This window comes from Corvus moneduloides, chromosome 27 (genome assembly GCF_009650955.1).
Source record: "Corvus moneduloides isolate bCorMon1 chromosome 27, bCorMon1.pri, whole genome shotgun sequence".
NCBI lineage: Eukaryota > Metazoa > Chordata > Aves > Passeriformes > Corvidae > Corvus > Corvus moneduloides.
In genome coordinates, this window is record NC_045502.1 from 3,370,353 (window position 1) to 3,395,728 (window position 25,376).

The 25,376-nt window shown below is 61.1% G+C and overlaps 2 protein-coding genes across 5 annotated transcripts in view; both read left to right on the forward strand.

Annotated features, from left to right (window-relative positions):
• Positions 1–12,015: 12,015 nt before the first annotated feature.
• On the forward strand, positions 12,016–16,015 carry EGR3 (early growth response 3). Of its 3 annotated transcripts, none has more exons than XM_032092038.1 (2): positions 12,016–12,281; positions 13,337–16,015. In XM_032092038.1, exons 1-2 carry the CDS (start codon positions 12,128–12,130, stop codon positions 14,374–14,376), a joined length of 1,194 nt encoding a protein of 397 aa, XP_031947929.1. In that variant the 5' UTR covers positions 12,016–12,127; the 3' UTR covers positions 14,377–16,015. The 3 variants fall into 3 exon arrangements, with proteins under 3 accessions (XP_031947929.1, XP_031947931.1, XP_031947930.1); XM_032092040.1 differs by lacking the exon at positions 12,016–12,281 and adding an exon at positions 12,451–12,514; XM_032092039.1 differs by lacking the exon at positions 12,016–12,281 and adding an exon at positions 12,971–13,055.
• Positions 16,016–17,837: 1,822 nt separating this feature from the next.
• The window catches only part of BIN3 (bridging integrator 3), a 45,377-nt gene continuing 37,838 nt past the window's right edge, over positions 17,838–25,376 (forward strand). Inside the window, exon 1 of one of the 2 annotated variants that reach the window (XM_032092050.1) lies at positions 17,838–20,351. In XM_032092050.1, the coding sequence (XP_031947941.1) occupies positions 20,344–20,351 (8 nt within the window). In that variant the 5' untranslated portion in view covers positions 17,838–20,343. Of the gene's footprint in view, positions 20,352–24,845; positions 24,989–25,376 lie in introns of those variants that run through there. The other variant, XM_032092049.1, reaches the window with a different exon arrangement.

A 25,376-nucleotide genomic window follows, 5' to 3' on the forward strand; every position in this document is an offset into this window, starting at 1 on the left:
GGGCTCTGGGCGGCAGCGAGCACCGGGCTGGGCCAGCACCGGCTTAATCTGGGATTTTGGGATCTGCATGGGAAGAGCAGACCCCTGTGGGCGGTGGGAGCAGGGGGTGGCCAGCCAGACCCTCATGTAGGTGATCCCAGGAACACCCAGGAGGGGACAGGGACAGTGGTGCCTCTCCAGGGGTCCCTTGGTGGCACCGCGTGGGAACCGGGCACGGAGCCGGGCACTGCCCTGCCTTTGCCCTCAGCCCATTTCTCTTGGAAAGCAAAACCAAAATTAAAGGCACAAATCAGCAGAGCTCTGCCTACTGGCCACTTAGCCGGACCTCCCTTTTAATTAGGTCCTTAATTAGGCTTTCATCTAAGACTCAGTTTTCTCTGAGGCTGGGATTCACCTGCCTGCAGGTCCTGCTTGCAGCACATCCCGGTGTCTGCGCTGTGACAAAGCTGCCTCTGTCCTGCCCATGGCCAGGGATAATATTCCCCTTGGAATAACCACGGGGAGCAGGACCCCAGGACATTTTGCAGGCGGGGGAAACTGAGGCACGAGGGAATGACTCGCTCAGGGCTGCGCAGGGAGGCCTGGGATGCTTCAGAGGGGTTGTGATGCTCTGGTTGCTGCCTCTCAGCTCTGCACAGCGCCTGGGTCTGGAACAGAGCAACCTGATCCCAAAAAAACAGCTCTGTGCCATCCTGCTGGTCACCTTCCCTGGATCCCCGGCAGTGAGAGCGCATTTCAGTCCTGCCCTGAGGGGTTAAACACAGATTTCAGTCCTGCACTGAGGGGTTAAACACAGATTTCAGTCCTGCCCGGGGGTTAAACTTGGCCGGGACTTTCCCTCCAGGAAGTGGCTCTTTGCCTCGGAGGGGGCTGAATCACAGCAGGGTCCTGCAGAGCTTGTGTCCCCTCAAGGAACGATCAGGGCATCCAAGAGGGATGCAGGAGCAGGATCCCAGCTCTCTCTGGGCGCACAAGGCTGGGTGAAGCTGCAGGAGCTGGCGGGAAGGAAAGCAACAAAAAAAGGAAGCTGGGTAACACCACAACCCAGGGAAAAAAACACGAACCCCGCTGCCGCCGGCGCTAAGATTAGCAGCAGAGGAAATGACACCGTGAGATGTCATGGAAGTCTGCTAAAGTTGGATTTCTCCTTCTCTTTTTCTATCCCTGCCCTCGAAGCAGGGTGTAATTGGCCCGGCAGGTCGGAGCGAGGCTCCGCTGTAAATGAGAGGTCACGGCTCCGCTGACATCCTGCAGCCAAACTCCATCATCCCTCCCTCCCTGCCCTCGGCTCCTTGTGGCTGGGGTGGTTATTTTTGGTGGAGAAAAAGCAATCGGATGTTTATCCTTCGAGGAAATTGTCACCGTTGTTGCTGGGTTTAATTGGAGATGAGAGGAGTCGGATGCACGGCAGGGCCGAGCCAGGATTGGGATCGCTGGGAGCCAGGCCCAGAGGGATCCACTGGCCTGTGTGACACCGATGGGATGGGAATGGGATGGAGAATGGAAATGGGAATGGGGACAAAGACGGAGAATGGGGATGAGGAGACAGATGGGGATGAGGATGGAAGTGGGGATGTGGATGGAACGGGCGGGAAATGGGATGAGAACAAGGATGGGAATGAGGATGAAGACAGAGATGGGGAAGGAGAGGGGAGTGGAGATGAGAATGGGGATGGGGATGGATAAACATGAATGGAGATGAGGATTAGGATAGGATGGACATGGAGATGAAATGGGATGGGATGGAGAATGGAAATGGGAATGGGGACAGAGATGGAGAATGGGGATGGAGATAGAAATGCAGGTGGGCATGTGGATGGGATGGGCAGGAAACGGGATGAGAACAAGGATGGGAATGAGGATGAAGACAGAGACGGGGAAGGAGAGGGGAGTGGAGATGAGAATGGGGATGGGGATGGAGAGTGGGGATTGGATGAAGGTGGAGACGGGGATGGGGATGGGATGGGGATGGAGAATCGTGAGTGGAGATGAAGATGGGGATAGGATGGACATGGAGATGAGATGGAGATAAAATGGGATGGGATGGAGACAGAGAGGGAATGAGGATGAGGATGGGGATGGAGAATGGAAAAGGAAATGGGGATGAGATGGAGAATGAGAATGGGGATGAGGATGAAGGTGGGGATGAAGATGGAGATGGAGACGGGGACAGGGATGGGGATGATCTGGATCAGGAATCTGCCCAGGTGGCTGCAATATCCCTGTGGTGGGATGATCACAGCTGTGACACAGCACCAGGCACTGGTGGCCTTGTGTCAGGCCCTTGGGCCCGCTCAGGGCTGCAAACGCAGCAGCCCCGGCCGGCCCTGAGCCACAAACTCTCACTGGGATGCACACGAGGCCTCCACGGCGTGGAAAATATTAATTGTGGTTTTCTGGTTCGCTTTTCGATTATTTAGAAAGAACGAAGGAAAGAACTGAGAAGGAGGAAGCCACGTACAGTCACTTTGTGCTGGCCCCACCCCCTTTATCTCTCCTTCCATTCGCTCACTATCGGTGCAAGAGAGAAAAGAGAAGCTGAGCCTCTCAGCTGCCTAAATGTAGAAAGTTTTGCTTCTAAATCAGTTTGTGATGGAAAGGAAACACGTCACGTCCCTGGGGAAGTGGCTGGTTTTGAGCAGCCACAACCCCAGCGCCGAGCGCTGCAATGGAACAGCCCAGCACTGAAATAGCTCCACGCTCTGTTATTGTCACCCAGAGAAGTTTTTTCGCTGTCTACGGGTGTCATTTTTAGCCTCCAGAGGAAGTTTTATTTGTATTTGTTACCTCGACTTTCCACTGTCGTGTCTTCGTGACTTTTTCGTGTGAAGGGCCGGGAGAAAACAGAGTGGGGTGAGCTCAGGTGTGGGGTCAGAGGGGTGAGAGGTGGGACCTACAGCAGCAGTGCCATGTCCCGGGCATTTCAGCATGGATTCACCAGAGCCCAGCTGAATTCCAAGGCCACAAACCCTTGGAAACACAGAGTCCCCAGGATTTTGGGGGGGCTGTGAGCTGAGCTGAGCCCAGGCATGGCCCTGGGATGGACACAGGCCCCCTTTGCTCCCCCAGGATGGGGCTCTGAGCTAGGTTTGGACGCTTCCAGCCGCTTCCCAAAGCAAACCCACCCACTCCATGGGATGACTGAGGGAGAGGAGGACTTGGAATTTCAAAAAATAATAACGAACTCGTGAAAATTGAGTGCTCCTGGTGAGCAACAGCAGCGCCCAGCAGCACATGTGGGGGGGTGTTCCTTCCCAAAACTGGGCTGGAGGCCAGCAGAAGCTCGTGCTAAACACGATCCCGAAGTCAACGGGAGAACAATTACCTATTTTTAATAATCACCGAAATAATTACTGAGAGAAAGTCTCAGCCTCTGGCTCAAGGGGGGGGGCAGCCCTGGGCCTGGTGCAGGGCAGGAGGAATCTCCCCTCCGCTGGGAAAATGCAGATTTAAGGCCAGGGGTGTTAAGGGGCAGGGAGCGGGGGACACCCCTGGCACCCCCAACGCCTCGGTGGCACCGAGGGACAACGCAGCTGCCGGGAGCTCGGCGACGCCAGGCAGCAGCTCCCCCTCAGCCGGGGACTTGCTCAAGAAGGGATTAGCAGGATCAGCTGATGATGATCTAAGCGCATAACTATATCAACCTGTGAATTAATTACTGATATCTCACACCTCGGAGCGCCTCTATCTACACATCTCTGCGCTCCTCAAGCCTTCCCTGAGCTAAGCCCGGCTGCACCCCCCGGGAAATAGGTCAGGAGGGATCATCCCCACGTGCTGCCGGGGACGCGCGGCGTGGGGACGAACGGCGCTGCCCGTTTTGGGAGCCGACGTGGGAGAATCCCCCGGGCAGCTGAGCATCACCAGCCCCACGGGATGCTGAGGCACCCGGCTCTCCACGTCAGCCACGGGGTGGGCGAGGCTGGGATGATCCAGTGAGGCGCTCCCAGCCCTCATCCTCGTGCTGGGGACACGCAAAGCCCCCCAGGCTGGGGGTCCCCTGGTGCCACGGGGATGAGGGGATGGGGGTGGGGGCCTGCACTGGGAGCTGGTGCTTGGCTTTGCTGCTCCAGGAGCCGGCAGCCGGGCGGGCCCTGGGAGAGGCTCCTGGGCCGTGGCAGGAATTTAGGGCTCCTGAAGTAATAGGGAAGGCAGGCAAGGCGAGGACAGGGAGATGTCCCCACCTCTGTGTCTGTGCCAGCACCCAGAGGGGACCGGCAGGCAGCAAGGGGCACGCAGGCTGGTCCTGCAGTGATAGTTTCATTAATTAGCAATAATTAATTGTTATTTGGCCTCCAAAATGCTGTATAATATCAGAGGAGCTTTGTGGGGCTGTCTAGGGGCCCAGGGCCCTGTTAGAGCTGGTTGGATTTGGGGGTCCTGGACCCCCGTCCCGCTCACTGGGGCTGGACTATTCAGCCAGGCTGTGGGAGCATCCTGGGATGCAAATTCCATCTGTTCCTGAGGGAAAGCAGCAGCTCAGCTGTGCCCAGAGACGCTGCCAGGCATCCCGGGATGAGCACTCAGGGGATGCTCAGTGGGGAGAAACTCAGCCCAGGTTTTGTTTCCTCTTTCAGCTGCTCCCCGAGTCGGTTTGGGCTGGGTTTGGAAGCTCCCAGCCTCTCCCACTCCTCCGGGAGCCACGAGCACCTTCAGATGTGGTTTGCCCCAAAACGCTCCCGGGTAGAACAAAAAAAAAAAAAAAAACAAACCCAAACCAAAGCGTTTTTGATACGGTGGTCCCAGCCCACCAGCTCCGCTCCTGCCCGGGAGCTGCCGTGCCCGGGTGCTGCCTGGCGCTGCCCTGTTTATCCCAGCTGGCTGCGGGATGAGGCGGATGCCTCCGGGCTCTGCAGCCCAAGGTGTGGTGGAAAGAGCCGGATGGCTCTGCCAGCCGCCCCTGCTGCTCCCCGGCCAGCGCGGACGGACCCGCCCCGCGGCCCCGGCCCGGCCTGTCCTCACTTGCCGGCTGCTCTCGCTTCCCATTCCCTGCGCGCAGCCCCGCGGGTCCTCAGCCAACCTCACATTTCCTCATTGCGAGGAAATGGCGAATTCCCCCCAGGCTGGTTTCAATGGCTCACGGATCCCTCGCCTTTGGCCTCTCCCCAGTTTCTCCTGCGCTGGCTGTAGTGCAGCCCTCGGGAGCAGCGCTTTTTCCCAGGCACGCAGCCTCTGGAATTCTCTGTCTGGGAGCACATCCCTCCCCTCACAGGGGATACCCTCATGCTGGATTCACCCCTCTGCGCTCACACAACGCCGAGCCCTTTTTCTGTTGGGTGCAGCGGATTTGGGGGTTCTGACGTCCTTCGCTCCTCTCTGTCAGGGAATCGCTCACGTCTCCAGAGTGTTGTGTCATGGCACAGCTCTGGGAGCTGTGATTCCAGTGGCCAGTTCCTCTTCTGTTTCTTGGTTTCACACTAAAAAAAACCTTCGTGGTCCCTCTCTGCGAACCCCTCATGGGGTCACTCCAGGGCTCCTGCCTCGGGCCACCACACCGAGGTTGCTGCTGGTCCCATCAAATCATTCTTGGGTTTGCAGCCGCCCTGTGCCTGATGCCTGGCTGGAATCCCATCCTTCCCACCGGTGCTGCTCCCTCGGGACCACTTTCACTCTGGACCTACTCTGCAGTTTTCCTGCTAATCAGCTGTCTCCTTATCTCCAGGTCACACTGCGCCAGCTGCCACCGCTATTGTTCCCCAGCTGGATAATAACAGGAAAGGCTTGGAAAACCAGACCTGTGTCGGACTCAGATGACCCAGAGGTTCCCAGCTCCCCCGGTGCACTCAGCAGCTCCTCAGAGTCACCCACCCACCCCTGGGAGCAGCGGGAAGTTGCGGGATGCTCTTTGGGAAAGCCTCCCCCCCACAGCACCCTGAATGCTCCTGCAGGTGCATCCCTGGGCCTCCAGCCATCTCCCAGGGCTGTTCCCTTCAGGAACCAACCCCGGCCACCCAGAACCCATTTCCCAAGATCAGCAAGATGTTTGGAGCTCGGCTCCGAAGGGCTTTTCCTCCCCATCCCAAGCTTTTCATCCTGCTGCCGCACAGGGTGAGGCAGGGCTGATCCCTGTCTTGCCACGAGGGAAACTGAGGCAGGAAAGGGCTTCCCACAGCCACCCACAGCGCTCCCATGGTTCCCCCCACCAGCCACCCTGGGGTTTGGCTGATTTGGATCCATCCTTTGGGATCGACCCAGGGACACCCCTGGGCAGCAAGTTCTGCCTGCAGGAGGAGGGAGATGCCCGTCTCCTTTTCCAAGAGGGAGATGCCCGTCTCCTTTTCCAAGAGGGAGATGCCCGTCTCCTTTTCCATGCATATTTCAGTGCGAGGGTTTCCGAATATTTCCGGAGGAGGAGGGTGTGGAGTTTTCACAGGTAAATCAGGAAAACCAAGGTGAGGCAGGAGACGGCGTTGGGAAGGATGCAGGCCGTGCCGGGAGGGGTTGGTCCGGGATCAGGAAGGCTGCCCAGCAGCTTCTCCTGGCTGAAGTTCCCTCAGCCAGAGTTTGGCCTGAAATGAGGATTTCCCACGCCCAACAGCAACGGAGAAAGTTTCTCCTCGCTCAGAAATTACGGATTACCCTAAATCCCATCCCTGCCAGCGCTGAGCATCTTTCATGGCCGGGCCAAGGGACGCTCAGAGAATAAACTGCTGCTGGTGCAGCCACATCTGGGCAGCTGTTGTTTGCCAGAGGGAACCGACAGCCTTGAAGTGCCACATCAGCTCAGCACTTGCAAACAAAACAGAGCTCACAGCCCTGAGAAACCACCGCGGCTTGATCAGATGCCTCCGCGGCGCCCACCCCGTGGTTTGGGTGGCTCGGCGTGTATTTTTTTTCCCTCTCGAAGCTGCTCGAGAAGAGTTTGTGTTGTCGACCATCCAGGCAGCCGCCTACACACGTGGCCCTGGCGCAGTCGCCCCCGGGGGTAGGAGGCCGGTGACCTTTCAGGTCCCCACCAGCCACACTCTGTTTACGACTCTGTGACCTTACCAGCCCCAGATCTGCATCTGCAGCGAATCCAAGGGCTGGGGAGGAAAGGCTCCGTGCTCTGGTGCGTGCCTCAGGCTCCGTGTCTGAGCATCCTTTGTAATCCAGGATGAGGTGACAATGACGGTGATCATCGCCATCATTACAGATGATCCCTCTCTCCCTCGGTGGAATTAAAAGCCTGAAACCCAGAGCCATGCACCGTGTGGAGCTTTCCAGAGCTCCTGGGACACTCTACAGGGCGGTGATGAGCACTTTGTGATGTCCCCCAGCCCTCACGGCTCAGCTCTGTCAATGCTCGGCTCCCAGCGAGGTTTAGGGAACGAGAGCAATCCCGTCCCATCAGCCTCGCCACGGGGCGCGAAAACCGGGCTCGTGTTCCCCTCCCTGTAAGGACAATTAAGCTGTCGTTAATTACGTGAAAAACCCTGACGAGTTCCCCTTTTCGAAGCCCGGGGGTCCCCCGAGGATGTGCGGCGTGGCACCTGCAGCGCTCCCGGCACACGAATCAGGGCCCCGTCGGTCACAAGACCGAGAGGAGCGGGGAGAAGCCACCCGTCAGGTGACAGCACCCAGGGGGACACGGTCCCGGCCCATTGGGGGCCAGCGGGGTTTTGAGGATGGGGTGTGGCTGCTCTCAGCATCACACAGACCCCGAGGGAGGATCGGGGTGGGGGCAGCGGGAGCTGGGGGCTCTCGGTTCCTGGCTGAGGGGAAGCTGCCAGCACTCGGATGGGTGTCACAGGGAGCGGACACGGTGGGACATCGTTAAATAATGTCACGGTTTGTCACAGCCCCTGCACAGGCTGCGGTGAGGTGAGGGGGGATGGGGCAATGCTGGCGTGGGACGCTTGGAATTGAGGAGGGATGGTGGCATTTCGTGGAATTCTGGAACGGTTTGGGTTGAAAGGGACCTCAAAGCCCATCCAGTGCCACCCCCTGCCGTGGGCAGGGACACCTCCCACTGTCCCAGGCTGCTCCAACCTGGCCTTGGGCACTTCCAGGGATCCAGGGGCAGCCACAGCTCCTCTGGGAATTCCATCCCAGCCCCTCACCACCCTCCCAAGGAAGAATTCCTTCCCAAAATCCCATCCAGCCCTGCCCTCTGGCACTGGGAAGCCATTCCCTGTGTCCTGTCCCTCCATCCCTTGTCCCAAGTCCCTCTGCAGCTCTCCTGGAGCCCCTTTAGGCCCTGTAAGGGGCTCTGAGCTCTCCCTGGAGCCTTTCCCTCTCCAGGTGAACACCCCCATCTCTCCCAGCCTGGCTCCAGAGGGGCTCCAGCCCCGGAGCAGCTCCATGGTCTCCTCTGGAGCCGTTCCAGCAGCTCCACGTCCTTCCTGTGCTCCCCAGACCTGGACCCAGCACTCCAGGTGGGGGTGTCACCTCAGCGGGGCGGGGGTAAACTTGTGCATGAAGCACAGATACCAGCAATGATTATCCAGGTTACTGAAACCCCCGGATCAGGATGGGGTTCACACGAGGCGGGTGTGTGGGATGGTGAAATAAAAGTGAAACCTCTCAGCTGCAGACTCCATCCAGCCTGGGCTGTAATTTAAAACCATCCAGAGCATCCCAGGTGAGACTTTCTCTATTTTTTTCCCCTCCCGTTGGGTGAAGAACTCTGCTCGGGATGCCCCGACCCATTAAGCCGAGCTGTAACTAAGCCAGTCCAACCCCCACGCGGCCGTTTCCGAGCCAGTCTAAGTCTGCCTCGGTTTATTTTGACTTAAGGCCGTTCCCGATCAAACCGCTGTCAGTGCCTGAGCTGTCCCGCTCTCACCAGCCGGGTTTAGTGGCAGGTCCTTAGGAGCTTTAAACCCAGCCTAAACCCCACCACGAGGGTTTGGGGTGCACCCACAGCCCCAGCCGCCCCGACTGGGCAGGAAACAGCTGCATTCCCAGCAGGAAGCAGGTGCCCCTCGTGTCGGGGGTGGGGCCAGGTGCGCATTGCACACCTGTGTCACTGTCACCCTCGGGGGGCAGACATCCACCCGGCTCGGTGTGAGCCGAGCATGGGGCAGGCTCGTGGGGATGAGGAGTTTTCCGGTGCAGGGCGAGGCGCTGCTGGCTTCGCAGCAGAAATTCCCCACGGGACCCTCACCCGAGGGTGCCGATAAGGCTGAGCAAACCCGCACCCCCTGCTATGAATCGGGAGGAGCTGGGTGGGGGTGTTGTTACCGGACACAATTAACGGTTGAGGAGGGACCTTTTAATTTTGGGGGGGGTCCCTGCTCGGACCTGAGGGGCGGTGGGAGCCGGACACGCAGCGGGGGCCCCGCAGCATCCCCGGCGCTGCGGCTGCGGCCGCGCTCCCACCGTGGGAATGCGGTGACGGAGAAGGACGGGGGGCACACCTGGGGGACGGGGGTGTCGGCGAGACCCCCTCCTCAGCCCCGCGGGCCGGGGCGGTGCTGCCCGGGGGGGCGCGGGCCGTGGATCCCCCTCCGCGCCCCGCGCCCGCCCCGCACCTCGGCAGCGCCGGGGGCGCCGGAACCGGCGGCCAAAGAAGGGAGCGGAGGCGGGGCCGGATCCAGGCCTTGTATGGCGCTTCCCCTCGGCCGCCCGCCCGCCGCCGCCCCGCCCCCCCCCCCCCGACCCCCCCGCCGCCGCCGCCGCCGCCGCCGCCGCGCTCCCCCCGGGCCGCGCCGGGCCACGGGCGGGGCGGGCGAGGGATGCGCTGGAGAGAGGGGGGGCTGCGGCGTGGGGGGGCGGCGGGAAGGGTGAAAGGTGGGGGGAGAGAGGGGGTGCGAAACAAGGAGAGTGCCCTGCAAAGGATGGGGGTGATACGGGTGCAAGGGAGGGGGGGCTCTGTGCAGGATGAGGGGGGTCTAGGAAGGGTGGGGGGTTCTGCACAGGTTGGGGGGGGTTCTGTGCAAGATGGGGGGGCTCTAAGAAGGATGGGGGTTCTGCACAGGATGGGGGCCTCTGCACAGGGTAGGGGGGACTTCTACTGAAAGCGGGGTCCGTCAATGGGGGGGCACCGCTGCCGTGTTTGGGGTTGCAGTGGCTGGGGGGCTGCAGTGAATGAGCGGCCCTGAAGTGGATGCGGGGGCCCTGAAGTGAAAGTGGGGGGGCCCTGAAGTGAAAGGTGACCCTGAAGTTGGTAGAACACACAGGCGCCTCCTCCCCCCGCGGTCACACACAGGCCAAGTTGAGGCTCGCTGCCCCCCACCCCCGGTACCGCTCCCCCCGCCCTGCGCACCGCAGCACCCCCCGCCCACCCCCCCACCCCGCCCCGAGCGGCTGCCGGCACCGCGCAGCGACAGTGCCCGGGCCTCGCAGCACCTCCACAGCCCCCGGGGTGTCCGTGTCCCCCGTCCCCGCAGCGAGTGCCCGCTCCCCTCCCGCCGCAGCCCTCCCGTAGCCCGGATTTCACTCCCATGGCAAAGCCGGCCCTGCAGGAATTGGGTAAGTGGAGCTATTGCAACACAGCATTTTTCCATACATTTGCTATATAACTCGGAGGGTTTTAAAGATAGCATCAGTTGGCACACTTAGCACGAAACCACCTAATTACTGACGCCTTGGAAGTGCCAAACTTTTAAAGGGGGGAGGTGAGGTTAAATTCACAGGCGACCAACAAGTGTTACCTGTTTTTAAAGTATTCCAAGCGCTGTTCTCCACGGGAGCCGGGACATGGGGAGGGGGCGGCTCGGGGCAGAGGGTGACCCCCTCTGTCACCACTGCCACCACAGCGAGGGGCTGGAGGCTTCTGCAGCCCCCCCCTCCCCGCTGACCCTCTCCTTCCCACCCAACTCCACTGCCTGGCGCTGTGGCTTTCCCCGCACAGCTCCCGTCCCGCTCCTGTGCCAGCCCGGGCTGCGGGATGGGGTTTGTGGCCGGTCCTGGTCTCCAGTGGAGGAAAAAACCTCCCGGTAAGAATCTGGCTCTGAGCAGCCCCGGGGGCGGCCGCAGGGTCAGGCACAGCGGGGGCGGACTGTCCCCGCGCCCCCGCTGCTTCCCGGGGGGAATGATCCGGGCTGGAAGGGCTGGAGCCGCCGCCACCTGCCCTCCCCGCAGGGGGACGGCATCGCTCGGCGCGGGGGACGCAGTGCAGAGGGGGAGACCCCCGGTCCGGTGCATTGTGCCCGGTGTCCGGTGCAAGAAGCCCGGTGCCCAATGCCCAGTGCAGAGTGCCCGGTGCAGGATGCCTGATGCATGCCCGGTACCCTGTACTCGGTGACAAGTGCAGGATGCCCGGTGCCCTGTGCCCTGGGCAAGGTTCCCGGTGCCTGGTGCCCACTGCCCGGTGCAGGGTGCCCAGTGCTCGGTGCAGGATGCCCGGTACCCCTTTTCCGGTGCAGGATGCCCGGCGCTTGGTGCAGGAAGCCCGCTCCCCCTCATCCGGTGCGGGATGCCCGGTCCCCATTGTCCGGTGCACTATGCCCGGTACCCGGTACCCCTTCCCCGCTGCAGCATGCCCGGTGACCGATCCCCTTTGCCCGGCGTCCTGTGCCCCGTCCCCCTTGCTCGGTGCAGGATGCCCCGTTCCCGGTCCCCCTTTGGCCGGTATCCGGTGCCCGGTCCCCCTTGGCCGGTGCAGGGTCCCCGGTCCCCCTTGCCCGGTCCCCTGTCCCCCGTCCCCGCGCGCGCCGGCCCCGCTTCCTGCTCTTTCCAACGTTCCATTGTGCGGAGCTTCCATTGTGACGTCTCGGCCTCGGCTCGGCTTTGTCTGTCCATATATGGGCAGCTACGTCACGGAGCCCTCTGCATAAAGGCCCCGCGGAGTCCCCGGCGGAGCAGTCGGGCGGCAGCGAAGGAACCGGCGAGCGGAGCGGGGCCGAGCGCGGGGGGAGCGGGGCCGGGGCCGGGAGCCGGCGAGAGAGAGAGAGAGAGAGCGAGAGGAGGGGTTAAATCCTCCCCCCCCAACCCCCCCAGCTTCTACAACCACATCTGCCAGCCAGATCGCCCCCTCCCCCTCGAGGAAACACCACCAAGGGACCCACGGAGGACCGCGCCCCCCCCGCGCCCCCTCCTCCGCGGCCACCCCCGGCCCCCCCCCGCCTCCTCCTCCCCCCCGCCGCCCCCGCCCCAACTTTTCTTCTTGCATGATTTCCCTCGCACGGATTTGCCACTCGGATGTTGTTTCCTCGGGAGCTGAGCTCGGAGCCACGTTGAACCAGCCTTTTCCTCCAGTGCTATGACAGGCAAACTACTGGAGAAGCTGCCGGGGACCATGAACACTTTGATGAACCAATTGCCTGACAATCTGTACCCAGAGGAGATCCCCAACTCTTTGAATATCTTCTCCAGCACCAGCGACTCGGTGGCTCACTACAACCAGATGGCTGCAGGTAAAGGGAGGGGGGGGGAAGGAAAATGGGGAAAAGGCAGGAGGGGGGGGGAGCCGGTGGGGCGAGGAGGAGGATGCTGTGGGTAGGGTGTCATGGAGCCTCGGAGGGAAGGGAAGAGCTGGGGCTGGGGAGCGTCCCCCCCCCCGCACCCACCCACCCCTTTCCTCGCCGTGTCTCCGCGCGATCGCTGCAGGGCTCCGCCGAGCGCTGCTGCCGCCGAGCCGCCGCCGCAGGTACGGGGACGGCGGCCGGGCTCCGTGGGGAGGAGGACCCGGGTGGAAAAGCTGGAGGGCCGAGGGGCCGAGGGGAAGGCCGGGCACCCCCGTGTCGCGCAGGGGCCACCCGCCCGCGCCGGGATCCGCGCGGGTGCGGAGGCGCCGCGGACGCGCGTGGCCGTGGCAGCCGCCCCCCCACACCCCGCAGCGGCGGCGGCGGCAGCGTGGGCTCCCCGGGACGCGGCGCCGACTTTCCCGGAGCGCGGGGTTGGGGGAAACGGGGAGGAGGGGGGGGGGGACAGGAGAGAAGAAGGATCTGAGGGGCACAGGTGAGCGCCGAGGGCGGCGGGGGCGGGTGCTCCCCGCGTGTCCCCGCTCCCACGCGGAGCCCCGCCAGGCTAAAAACACCCCCCCTCCCCATCCCCGTGTTTCTCCTCGCCGGGGCTCGGCGCAGGGAAGGCGGCGAGTTGGTAACGGCGTCGGCGGCCGCAGCCCCGGCTCCGCCGAGTGCCCAGCGCTGCCGGGGCTGGACGGGGAGGAAGCCTACCTGTAGCCGCAGGTACCTCCTTCTCCCGGCGGGGCGGCGGTGGGGTGTCCCCCCCACCCACCCACCCACCCAGGGCAGCTCCTCGAGGGGGCGGCGCGGGCGGCCCCGCATCGTCGGGACCCCGGGCAGGCAGCGCCGCATACGCGGGGTGGAAGCAGCGAGGGGAAGGGGGGGGAGCAGGGCGAGGGGGAAGCGGTGCATCCCCGCTCCCCGGAGCATCCCCCGGTGCGTCCCCGGTGCTCCCCCCCGGGCCCTCCCGGCTCACCCTGCCCCGCTTCTCTCGCACTTTGCAGATAATGTTATGGACATTGGCTTAGCGAACGAAAAGGCCGGTCAGGAATTGTCCTCCTACTCGGGCACTTTTCAACCCGCCCCGGGCAACAAGACTGTCACCTACCTGGGGAAATTCGCTTTCGACTCGCCCTCCAACTGGTGCCAGGACAACATCATCAGCCTGATGAGCGCCGGCATCCTGGGGGTGCCGCCGTCCTCGGGCGCGCTCACCAGCACGCAGAGCACGGCGGGCAGCATGGGGCCGCCGCAGGGCGAGGTGGACCAGATGTACCCTGCGCTGCCACCCTACTCCTCCTGCAGTGACCTCTACCCAGAGCCCGTCTCTTTCCACGACCCCCAGAGCAACCCCGGCCTCACCTACTCCCCTCAGGATTACCAGGCGGCCAAGCCCGCCTTGGACAGCAACCTCTTCCCCATGATCCCAGACTATAACCTCTACCACCACCCCAACGACATGGGCACCATCACGGAGCACAAACCCTTCCAGAGCTTGGACCCCATCCGCGTCAACCCGCCCCCCATAACCCCGCTGGAGACCATCAAGGCCTTCAAGGACAAGCAGATCCACCCGGGTTTCGGGGGGCTGCCGCAGCCGCCCCTCACCCTCAAGCCCATCCGACCCCGCAAGTATCCCAACCGGCCCAGCAAGACGCCGCTCCACGAGCGGCCCCACGCCTGCCCCGCCGAGGGTTGCGACCGCCGCTTCTCCCGCTCCGACGAGCTCACCCGCCACCTCCGCATCCACACGGGCCACAAGCCCTTCCAGTGCCGCATCTGCATGCGGAGCTTCAGCCGCAGCGACCACCTCACCACCCACATCCGCACCCACACCGGCGAGAAGCCCTTCGCCTGCGAGTTCTGCGGCCGCAAGTTCGCCCGCTCCGACGAGCGCAAGCGGCACGCCAAGATCCACCTCAAGCAGAAGGAGAAGAAGGCCGAGAAGGGCTCGGGCGGGCAGCCCCCCGCCGCGCCCCCCACTGCCACCGCCACCACCTCGCCCCCCGTCGCCCTCGCCCCTGCCGTCACCACGTGCGCTTGAGGGATTGTGGGGGGCGGCGCGGTGGCACCCCTTCTCCTCCCCTTGCCCTCGGCACCGCTCCGGGGGGAACCCCGCGGTGTTCAGGATACCGGGGTTGTGCTGCGACGGGTCCGCTCTGCCCGCACCCGGATTGACCGGGTCCAGGCTGCCCGCACCTGGATCCTGCCTGCACTTGGATCGACGGGACCCGCACTGCCCGCACCCGGATTGCCCGGACTCGCGCTGCCCGCGCTGGGATTGCCCGCACCACCTGGATCCCGGCTGCCTGCTCCCGCACCTTCCACATCCCGGCTGCTTCCACCTGCACCGCCCGGGGCCGGGCCGCCCGCACTGCCTGGATCCCGGCTGCCAGCTCCCGCAACTCCCGGATCCCGGCTGCCCACACCCGCACCTCCCGCGGCCGGGCTGTCCGCACCCTCCTGGCCCGGCTCTCCCGGATCCCTGCTGCCCGCACCCTGTGTCCCGGATCCCTGCTCCCGCACCTGGATTACTCGCACCGCCCGGATCCCGGCTGGATTGCCCCATCCCGACTTTCCCGGCTCCGACTCTCCCGCACCCCACGGCCCTCACCCGGCACGTCCCGGGTCCATCCCGCCCGGCCCGGCTCCGGGCTGCCCGCGCGGCGGATCCCGGGAATAATCCCGGCTGACCTGGATGCCAGGGCTCGGTCCGACCCGCCCGCCCTGCCGGGGCTGGGTGCTCCAGGATCGGGCCCCTCCCCGGTCCCGTCCTGCCCGGCTGCCCCGGGGCTGGGCGCTCCAGGATCCGTGAGAGGATGGATGGATGGATGGATGGATGGATGGATGGATGGATGGATGGACGGACGGATGGAAGGAGCCGATCCGGCTCCTCTCCTCTCCTCTCTGGGCCTGGAGCCCCCGTTCCCCCCCTGCCCCGTGTCCCCCCCGTGTCCCCAAGCACCGGCTCCCCGTGTTGGAGGTAAGAGGGCTCGGCCCCCCAAGCCGGGCTGGCGGGGCGGGGGGCGGCTCTGCGGGTCCCCCCAACTCTGGGGGGCAGCGGGGAGTGATGTCCCGGCAGCAGCTTTTGGGTTTGTTTTCTTATTTTTGTTTTCTTTTCCTTTTTATTTTTTTTTTGTTTGTTTGTTTTCAGCAGAAGGGAAATTCTTTACAGAAATACAGGAAAAAAAAAAAAAGCACCCCAATATTTTGCTGAATACTTTTTATAATGTGAGATATTTTTATTTTATTTTATTTGGTCACTTTAAAACAACCACCCAACTACGGAGGAGAAAAATCAATTAGTCCTCTATTTTATTATTTTATTATTTTTTTTCTTTCTCCTTCTGGTATGTGCATGTCATTGCATGACTGCTCTGATTTTTTTCTTCTTTTGTTTTAATAAAACTGTGCTCAGACATTTAAGCTAAACTAAGCAAAAATAATAATGACTTAAAAAGAAAAAAAAATCTTTGTTGCCAAAAGGTCGTGCTATCCAGGTTTGATGTCTGCATGTGAAAAAAAAAACACAAAAAAACACATTAAAAACGTACAAAAAATAAAGAGAAGAGGAAGAATGCAGTCTAATTTATGTGAACTGAAAGGAACAAAAAAAAAAAAAAACAAACAAACCACAATCAGGTTTAACCACACAAACCTAAGGGAATGATATTTTTTGAAAGACTTTTGTATAAAGTTGAGTACTTAGAGAAAAAAAAAATCATACCAGATGTAATATATTTTGTGGATGTTTTTATTTCTTGGATTTATAGTACCTTATACTAAGGTTAAAAAAAAAATATGCTTGATATTGTGAAAAGGTGATAATTTTCACACACATTTCATTTGCTCATTTGTCATGTTGTAATGCAAATATGATAGTTAATGCATACAGCATTTTTAAGGGAAAAAATCAGAAATATTGAACTGATGTATTGTTGTACCATTTGCACTGTGAGCAAATGCTAATGCAGTAAATATATTGTGTTTGCTGACAATCAAAATCTGTAGTAAATATCTTTATTTGCTTAAAAATGATCTATATTGGTTTGGAAAGTAAAGAAAAAGGTTTTAATGTGTAAGGGGAGTGTAAAAAGGGTTGAAATGTGCAGGGAAGTGGGTGCTGTGTCTCTTTACGGGCGACTTTGAAACCTGTCTGTACAGAATTTTTTTTCCTAGTGCTGTATTTCCTTAAATATTATTTTTTTATATGGTTTTTTTAAAAAAATAACCCACTTTTTTTTTTCTCAGTCCCCCTCCCTCTCCTTCAGTTCTATCCACAGGACGGCACAGCGAGACCCGGCTGGGTGACCCCGAAGGCGACCGGCTCCGTCCCCACGTCCCCTCTTTCCCAGGAGAGGGGGAACCCAACCGGGACAGGGGCCACCTAACCGGGATGGGGGGCACCCAACTGGGACGGGGGCCACCCAACCGAGACGGGGGCCACCCAACCAGGATGGGGGCCACCCAACCGGGATGGGGGGCACCCACTCTCTCCCCAAAATCCGCCACGTCCTTGCGTTGCCCTTGACCTCCCATCCCGTTTTTCCCTGCTCGTGCCGCCGCCGCCGCCTTGACCCCGTCACCATTTTGCCGGCAGCTTCCGCGGCTGCTGGGATAACTTTGGGCCACCAAAGAGGATCGTGCCGCTTCAGCCGGTAATGCCCCCGCGCCCTTCGCTCGCCAAATCGCCCCGAGGGCAGCGCCCGCAGGGGATTTTTTTTCCCAGCCTGGATCGCTCGGGATAAAAATAACCCGCCGGGTTTCAGCGCTGGCGCTCGCACGGGCACGAGGAACGAGTGGGAGAAGGAGCTTTGGAGGCGCTTGGATGTTTGGAGTGGTGGCATGTGGTGGTTGGATCCTTCCCCAAGGATGGGGATGGAGGCCTGAGGCTCCCGGAGCTGGGATTGTGCTGGAGGATCCCAGACCAGGGGTCCGGGGGTCCCTTGGTCCGTGCGGGTCCAGCTCTGTTGGGGTGGAGCGTGACCGGTTGAGTACCCCACAAGCGTCCCCTTTCCCAAGGCCTTGCTGGCGGTGCTGGCGGCTGGCGTTGGCACCGTGGTGTTTCCTGGTGTTCCCAGGGTATGAAGGCGTTGGCATCGTTGTCAGATTTCCTGCTTTTTGATTTGGATCTGCAGCTGGGCCTGGAGAAGCTGCTGCTCCAGCCATTCCAGGGCAGCTCTGCCCATTCCAGGGGGTTTGTTGAGCTCCCTGGCCTGGAAAGGCTTTAATTTGGGGAGAATCTGAGGCTGATGGTGACTCAGGGCACAGCTGGCCCAGCCAGGGATGGCATCTCATGGCACTGGGGACTTGGCCTTGGAGCCCACGGGTGCTGCGCCAGGTGGGGCCCGGTGTCTCCGCGTGGATTCCCAGTGGTTGAGAGTTTGGTGACCACGCGAGGCTGGATCGGCTGCTGGATTGGGATGAGCTGGGATTGTCCTTCCCTCTGTGCTCTGGAGCTCCTGCAGCCCTCAGGGGCTGTGGGATGATCTGGGAGCCGCCGGTCCCCACGGTGTCCCCGTGTGTGGCTCGGATGGGCCGAGGTGGATGGCAGGAACCAGAACCACCACGCACAGGGAGAGCCACCACGGCCCCCAGCATCACCTGAGGGTGCTGTGCCAGTGCTGGAGGTGCCCATCTCCACCGGTGGCTCGTGCTGGAAAACGCTGGAGATCCTGGGAATGGGCCCAGCAGAGGAGCTGCCCCAGCGAGGAGCCAGCCAAGGTTGCACCAACACTCTGGGCTCCTTCTGCGGGCGAGGAGGAGGAGGGAAGGAGCCCACCAGGCCCTGGGGACCCGCTCTACCACCTGGGCCCGGGCATCTCGCCGGGCAGGACCCCCCCCCCCCCCCGGCATGGAGCAGGAAGGTGAGGAGCACCCTTGGGTGGCAAAGCGCGGGGAGTGCGTGCAGCACCTTGCACGAAAAATGTTGGTTGCTACGGAAACACGGCACTTTCCATCCCCGTTCTGGGCTATCTGTGTTCTGGGGAGGAGGGAAGGGCTTCCAGTCACGTACCAGCTCCACAGAACTTGCTACCTTTCCCTCCTCGACGGCAGTGCCGGGGTCCTGAGGAGGCCACCAACGCCTCGCTCCTCCCTGCTGAGGGTCTTCGGGGCTTTGCAGGATGTCGTTGGACCCAAGAGCTCTCCACAAGATGGGGTTTGCTGCTCAGGAAGAGCACCAAGAGCTGAGACCCCATCCTTGGGGTTGGGAGCGACGAGGACCTGCAGCCAGAAGCTCCTGGGTTGCAGCTGGAGTACAGATGTTGGTGGGATCCCTCCCTGATCTTCTCACCTCTGGCTCAGCTTCTGCCACTGCCTGGCAGGAGGCATCATCCGCAGGAGGCCTGGATGGTTCTGGATCGCCCTCATTTCCCACCCCGTGGCACCGTGTGGATCCAGCCCTCCTTCCTCCCCATCCCTGGATGAGCCTTTTGGAGGAAGGGGTCACACTCGCCCTCCCAGCACGCGCCCAGGACAGCGGGACAAACAGCAGAGCCTCCATGGAAGACGCTCCCTGAGTCCTGTGGTCATCGGGATGACAGATCCAGGCTTGTCCCAGCTCCGCCTTGTCCCGTCCCCTGCGCCCCGAGGTGACAGCGTGGGGGCATCACGGTGGGGCCAGGGCCAGGAGCAGCAGCTGGAACCTCTGGCAAAACCTTCCCAGCCCTTCCTCTTCCTCCTCACCCCGCCCACACCCGGATGGGGACGTCAGGGACCCTCCTGGCTGCCTCCCCTCGGGGTTTGCTCTGACACCCACCAGCACCCCAAAATCCATCCCTGTCCCTCGGGCCGCTTTGTGACCTCCCCTGTCCGCCCATCCTGGCTCCTCCTCCCCATCCCAGCACAAAATGGGACAGCCGGTGGGGGTTGACGCCATCCCCACTGGTCACCCCCCCGGATCTGCCCCCCCTGCTCCTTTTGGGCTAATCCCTGTCCTCAGCGGTGTCGGTAACACCTTCCCAGTTTAGCATCATCCTCCCTGGCTGTAATTACCGCGCTGTTTACCTCCACCTGCTAATTGATAAAGCCACCGCTGGCGCCCAGCCCGGGCCTCCGCCCCGTGTGCTGGCATGTGGCTGGTGTCACCAGCTCGGTGTCACCAAGCCCGTTCCCACCCCCAGGATGTCACCCTGGGCGGACAATGGGGGTCCGAGGCCACCCAGATCTTGGGGGGCTCTGCTTCCACCCGGGGTCACGGATGGTGGTGGCCGACGGGGTCAGTGCTGAGGACACGGGGGTTGTTGGTCACCAAAATGACTGTGCTGCCCCTCCCACCCATGTTCAGCCTCCTCAAGATGGATTTCGGGGGGTTCTCCCCAAAACTGGGTGCTCCTGCTCTTCCAAAGGTGACACGCATCCCTCTGCCTTTCCCTTGGATTTCCTCCATCGGGGCACTGCTGCTCCTCTCCAAGCTCTCACCCACTCCAGGATGTCCCTGGGCACCCCCTGCCCACATCCACCCCGGGATGCTCCTGGGAATCCCTTCCCTGTGCCCTCGCCCACCCCAGGGAATACCCCTGGGCATCCCCTCCCCGTGCCCTCATCCACCTCTGGATGCTCCCAGGCAATTCCTTCTCCTCGCCCACCCCAGGGACGCTCCTGGGCATCCCCTCCCTGTGCCACCGCCTGCTCCGGGGTGTTCCTGGGCACTCCATGCTCCTGCCCTCACCCACTTTTGGGCTGTCCCTGGGCATCCCCTTCCCGTGCCCTCGCCCACCCCAGGGATGATCCAGGCAATTCCTTCTCCTCACCCACCCCAGGGATGCCCCACAGCTCCCAGACGTTTAACTCCAGCCCCTCCCGCCCCATTTCCAGCCTTTGCACCGAAATCGGACGAATTTCAGGGTCTTCTCCCCGCGCGCCTTGCCCGTGACGTCACGCTCCCTCCCCGTGTGACGTCACGGCCCTCGGTGGCGTCACCGCGGCGCGCGGCGGGGTGAGCGCTCCCGGAAGGGGCGGGGCCTAAAGCGGCGGCACTTCCGGGAGCGGCGCGGGGCGGAGGGGGAGCATGAGCTGGTGAGTGCGGGGGGACCCCCGGGGCACCGGGACCCCCGAGCGGCGCAGGGCGGGGGCACCGCGAGCACCGGCAGCCGGGCAGGGCAAGGGCACCGGGACCAGCGAGACCGGGAGCGGAGGAAGGCGGGGGAACCGGGACCGCTGGCACTGGCCCGCCCGCTCCCGGCTCCTCACCCTGGGCACTGCGGCTGAGGAGGAGCCGGGGATGGTCCCGGAGCGGGCCCCGGTGCTGAGCGGCCCTGTGGGAGCCCCGCTGGAGGCCCTGGAGCCGAGCCGGTGCTGCCGGGGATTGTCCGGGTGTAGGCCCTGGATGCGGCCCCGGTGGGGTTCACGGTGCTGGCCGGGCTTGGCCCCGGTGCTGGCCGGGCTTGGCCCGGTGCTGGCCTGGCTTGGCCCATTGCTAGCCCTGGAAGGCCCCCTGTGCTGGCCGGGCTTGTCCTCGGTGCTGGCCTGGCTTGGCCTGGTGCTGGTCAGGCTTGTCCCGGTGCTGGCCTGGCTTGGCCCATTGCTGGCCCTGGAGGACCCGCGGTGCTGGTCAGGCTTGTCCCAGAGCTGGCCCCGACGGAGTCCCCAGTGCTGGCCAAGGGTGGCCTCGGTGCTGGGCCTGGAGCGGACGCTGGTGCTGGCAGGGCTTGTCCTGGTGGAGACCCTGCAACTGGCCCTGGTGGGATCCCCAGGGCTGTCCTGGTCCTGGCCGGGTTTGTCCTGGTCCTGGCCGGGTTTGTCCCAGTCCTGGCCGGGTTTGTCCCCGCTGCTTTCCCTGCAGTCACCCACACGGGTGTGCACCCCTCACACCCCTCACCTGTGCCCCCCACAGCACCCCCTGACCCCTTCGCCCCCTCCCAGCTCCTCCCTGCCCCGTGCCCCTGCTGCTGCAGGGTCCCCAAATGTCCCCATGGGCTCCATGGTCTGAAATGCTGCAAAACCACCTTCAACTCCATGAAAACAAAGCTTTTTCCTTCAAAAAAGAGGAAAGAAGAGTTCCCACCTGTGTTTTTATCAGGTGAGGGCTCAGTTTGGACGCGCTGGTTCCTTTGGTGCTTATTTAATTGAATTATGTTGGAAATTAATAATATTAGAAATTAATCTGGACTGGTGTGTGTGATTTCTGATCCCGGGTAGTTCTGGAGATCCAGCACTGTTGTGAGAGATGAAGGCCGGGATGGATTAAGGACTAAAAGGCCTTTTCCTTGCCTGGAACGTTGAGTTCCGTGGTGAAAATGGAAAATTTTTTGGGTTGGGAGCTGTGGAAGTTGTGGTTTGGAAATGTACTGCGAGAGTGTCATGAAGAACACACAGGTGCTGATTAAAATTGGGCATTTGGGCTAAAAATACACATTTGTCCACTGGAATCACTTCGTTTGTGCTTTACTCAGAACAGCAACAATTACGGACGCTGTTGGCTAACGAGCTCTTGGAGCCGCCTTTTCCCAGGGAGTCTGAGGGAAGGGACTCTGGAAGAGACCCTCTGGTCCTGGAGGAGCTTCAGAGCCAAAATGCGAGGGGTAAATGAGATAAATGATCCCTTCATGTGTTGGCTGTGGGATAATTTGGATGCAGAGTACCCACACCTCCACCCGGGGATCTCACTGGAGGCCGTCGCTTGTCGCCACAACGCCGGGGCTTTTTCTGGGAGACCTTTCACTGGGAGGCCGGGTGTTTTCGCCTCTTTCTGGGGAGGAATCCGAGGTCGTTGCCGGGCGAGGGGGGAACTGGGGACTCCAGGGAATTCTGAGTCTCCTCTTTCTTCTCCGGCCGCGTCAGCCTCCGGAGCGCGGCGGCCGCGCTGACGCACGAGGGGCTCGCAGCCCGCGGGGTTCCAGCGCCGTGGCAGCCACACAATCGCCCTCAGTCCGGCCCTGGACCGTCCACCCTCCCGGCCGATCCTTCCCGGAGCTGCCCACCCGGGATGAATCGGGCCATTCACGGGGGCCGGGGTTCAGGGCCGGGCATGACGTCCACGGCAGCGCTGACACACGTCGGGGTCGTGCCCCGCTGCTGAAATGTCACAGTGAGGCGCGTCCGGCCCCGCTGCTGCTGCTGCTGCTCTGACATCGCTTGGCAGCGGGAGAGCTTTGTTCCGGCCCTGGCTGCTTTGGGAAGTGGGGACTTTGCTCAGCTTCTGTGTGCGTCTCTCTGGCCTTGGGCACCGTTAGTCCTGGATTGATCCCTCTTTTTCCAGAGGCTGGCTGCTGCAGACGAGGAAGAGGATGGAGCTTCCTCCTCAACTCTGTCCTGCAGAGCTGGGAAGTGGCACAACCTCGGCTCCTGGACACTCATATCCTTAATTCTTTTGCGAAGGAGATCCCCAGAGATTTAAGGGCTGTTGGCAGGTTGATGCCTTGTTGAGTTGTGCGGGGTTAATCCTGGGCCATCCCTTGCTCTTTGGGAGCTCTGTGTGCTGCGTGAGGGCTGGGAACACGGGGAGCACTCTCAGGAACATGGGGAGCACTCTCAGGAACATGGGGAGCGCTCCCAGAAGCACAGGGAACACTCCCAGGAGCACGGGGAATGCTCCCAGGAACACAGGGAATGCTCCCAGGAACACGGGGAATAATCCCAGGAATATGGGGAGCACTCTCAGGGACACAGGGAGCACTCCCAGGAGCACGGGGAGCACTCTCAGGAACACAGGGAGCACTCCCAGGAACACAGGGAATGCTCCCAGGAACACAGGGAATGCTCCCAGGGACACAGGGAGCACTCCCAGGAGCACGGGGAGCACTCTCAGGAACACAGGGAGCACTCCCAGGAACACAGGGAATGCTCCCAGGAACACAGGGAATGCTCCCAGGAACACAGGAGTCACTCCCAGGAGCACGACGATGACCCTTGTACCGACACGGGAAAACTCCTCCAGAGGGCTCAGAGTAATCCAGTGGTGACAGAGCCTGGATTAAACCCCCAAATTCCCGATTCCTGCACCCAGGCAGTGAGGCAGCGCTGTCTTTCTAGGCTGAGCTTTATTTAGAGCAGGAGTAGGCTTGTTTTGGGACACAGTCTTGCATGGACAGCTGAGATGTTTTGGGAATCTCAGCCCAGCTCTGTGTCTTCCTTTAGGCTTTGGCGCTGTGGATTGGGATCTCTTGGAGTGTCCTCATCCCCCTCTTCCTCCTGTGCAATCCAGTGATTCCCTTGGCCATCACTCCTTCTAAAAATAAAGGGAATGGAGTGCTGGATTTCACTGCATCATTCCCTTACTGTCCCGAGTGCCTCGTTTTTGACTTTATAAAGCGTTTTTTAAGCTTCCTGAAACCACATCAAACCAAACCTCGTCACCAGCCTCCCAAATACCCCCTGCTTCGGTTTCCCACTCCCCCCAGGTGAATTCCCACAGGGAAAAGGGCATTTTCAGCAGCATGCCAGCTCCCGGCACCGCTGCAACAGCTGGTATTTACTGGGAGGAAAAAACACGGGAAGCAAATGTTGACGGGGAGCGCGAAGCTCATGCGCTCGTTGTGCTCGGGGCAGGGCTGGGGGACCATATGCCTCTTGGCAGGGAGCTCTCCGAGTGGACTCCAGAGCTGGCATCCATGGCAAGGCAGAGTGGGAAAGGGTGGTTACGCAATGTTTAACTCCCCGGAGCGCTGTTGAGTGGCTGGGAGTGATTTCTGGGATATTTAGGGATGGAGGTGAGGAGGAGCCGCCTGTGTCCCAGAGGGATGGGAGGCTGGATGGATTTGCAGTGGGTTTGTTGGTTATTCCGGGTGTTTTCCACGTTCTGGAGCCGTGGTCACGCCGGGCAGGTGCGATGCAAACGCAGCCCCGGGCGCTGTTTTCTTCCCTCAGAACCAATATTGATGTTTTTTGGGGCCTGGCGTGGTCGATGGCAGCGCTCCCCCCTCCCTGCAGGTCTCAGTGATACTGGGATCGGGAGATGAGCCCGGGATAAAATTAACTGGGATGAAGCAAGTGGATACCAGAGCGGTGAGCACGGCTCCCAAACACCTCCCTGCTACCTGCAGCACCTGTGCAAGGTGCTGTGCACTTCCCAAAGTTTTTATCATGGTGAAACTGGAGTGCCAGCCGGGCATCTCCCAGGGTGGAGCAGCCGGGAAGAGCCTCCTGCCACCTCCCCTGCCACCATCGTGGCCCTCGGAATGGTTGTTCCTTAATGGCTCATTTTTCCACCTGGTTTTTTTGGTCCAGGCTGCTCCAAGCCAGTGCTCTGGTTGAGCCACAACCGTGTTTCACAACCGTGCTGAAAATGGATATTTTTGTAGCATAGTCAGGGCCTAAAACAGCCCTGCAAAATTCTGCTCGCCCACGCGCCTGGCGTGAGTAATTTTCTTTTGATGGGTGAGTAAAATATCATTATTTTTTTCATGCTCCTCTTGGAATGGGTGGGAGAGAGGATTCTGACATTATTTTTGATTTGCTTAACACTGACACCGCGCCTGGCTCCGTGCAGGATGCAGAGGGACCTGCTCCCAGGAGCTCACCCCTCCTCTGCCAAACTTCAGGAAGGTGCCTCGTTTTCCCTGGCCTGACCTAAAATCCAGAAAACCGATGTTTACACCTCTTTTTTTCCCTCTTTTTACACCTCTCTTTCCCTTCTCCCCCGCTGCAGCGGCTCGCCCTGACATCCCTGCGTGGCTCAAAGCCTCCAAGTTTCCAGGGACAGGCTTGAAATCCAGGTGGGAACGCTCACCCGCGGGATGGGCGCGCTCATTCCCGAGGGATCCCATCCCCACACCCCTCCCATCCCCACGCCGTGACCTCCCCTCTCATCTCCACGAGGAGAGCACCCAAACGGGGATTTGGCGCAGAGTCTCGCTCGACAGAAGCTGTTTGTGATCCGTTGGAATAATTTTTTTTTCCCTTTTTTATTTTTTTTTTTTTTGCCTCCGCGCTGTGTTTGGAGCGGTTGCCATGAGTTCCTGCGAGGCGGGGAGGGGGGAGCGGGGTGGGACGGTGCCTGCGGTTTCCATGGACACGCCGGGAGCACAGCGAGGAGCCATCCGGGAGATCAGTGCCTAACCTGGGCCTGCCTGGCTCACCTGGGCACGGCTGGGATCCCCTCCT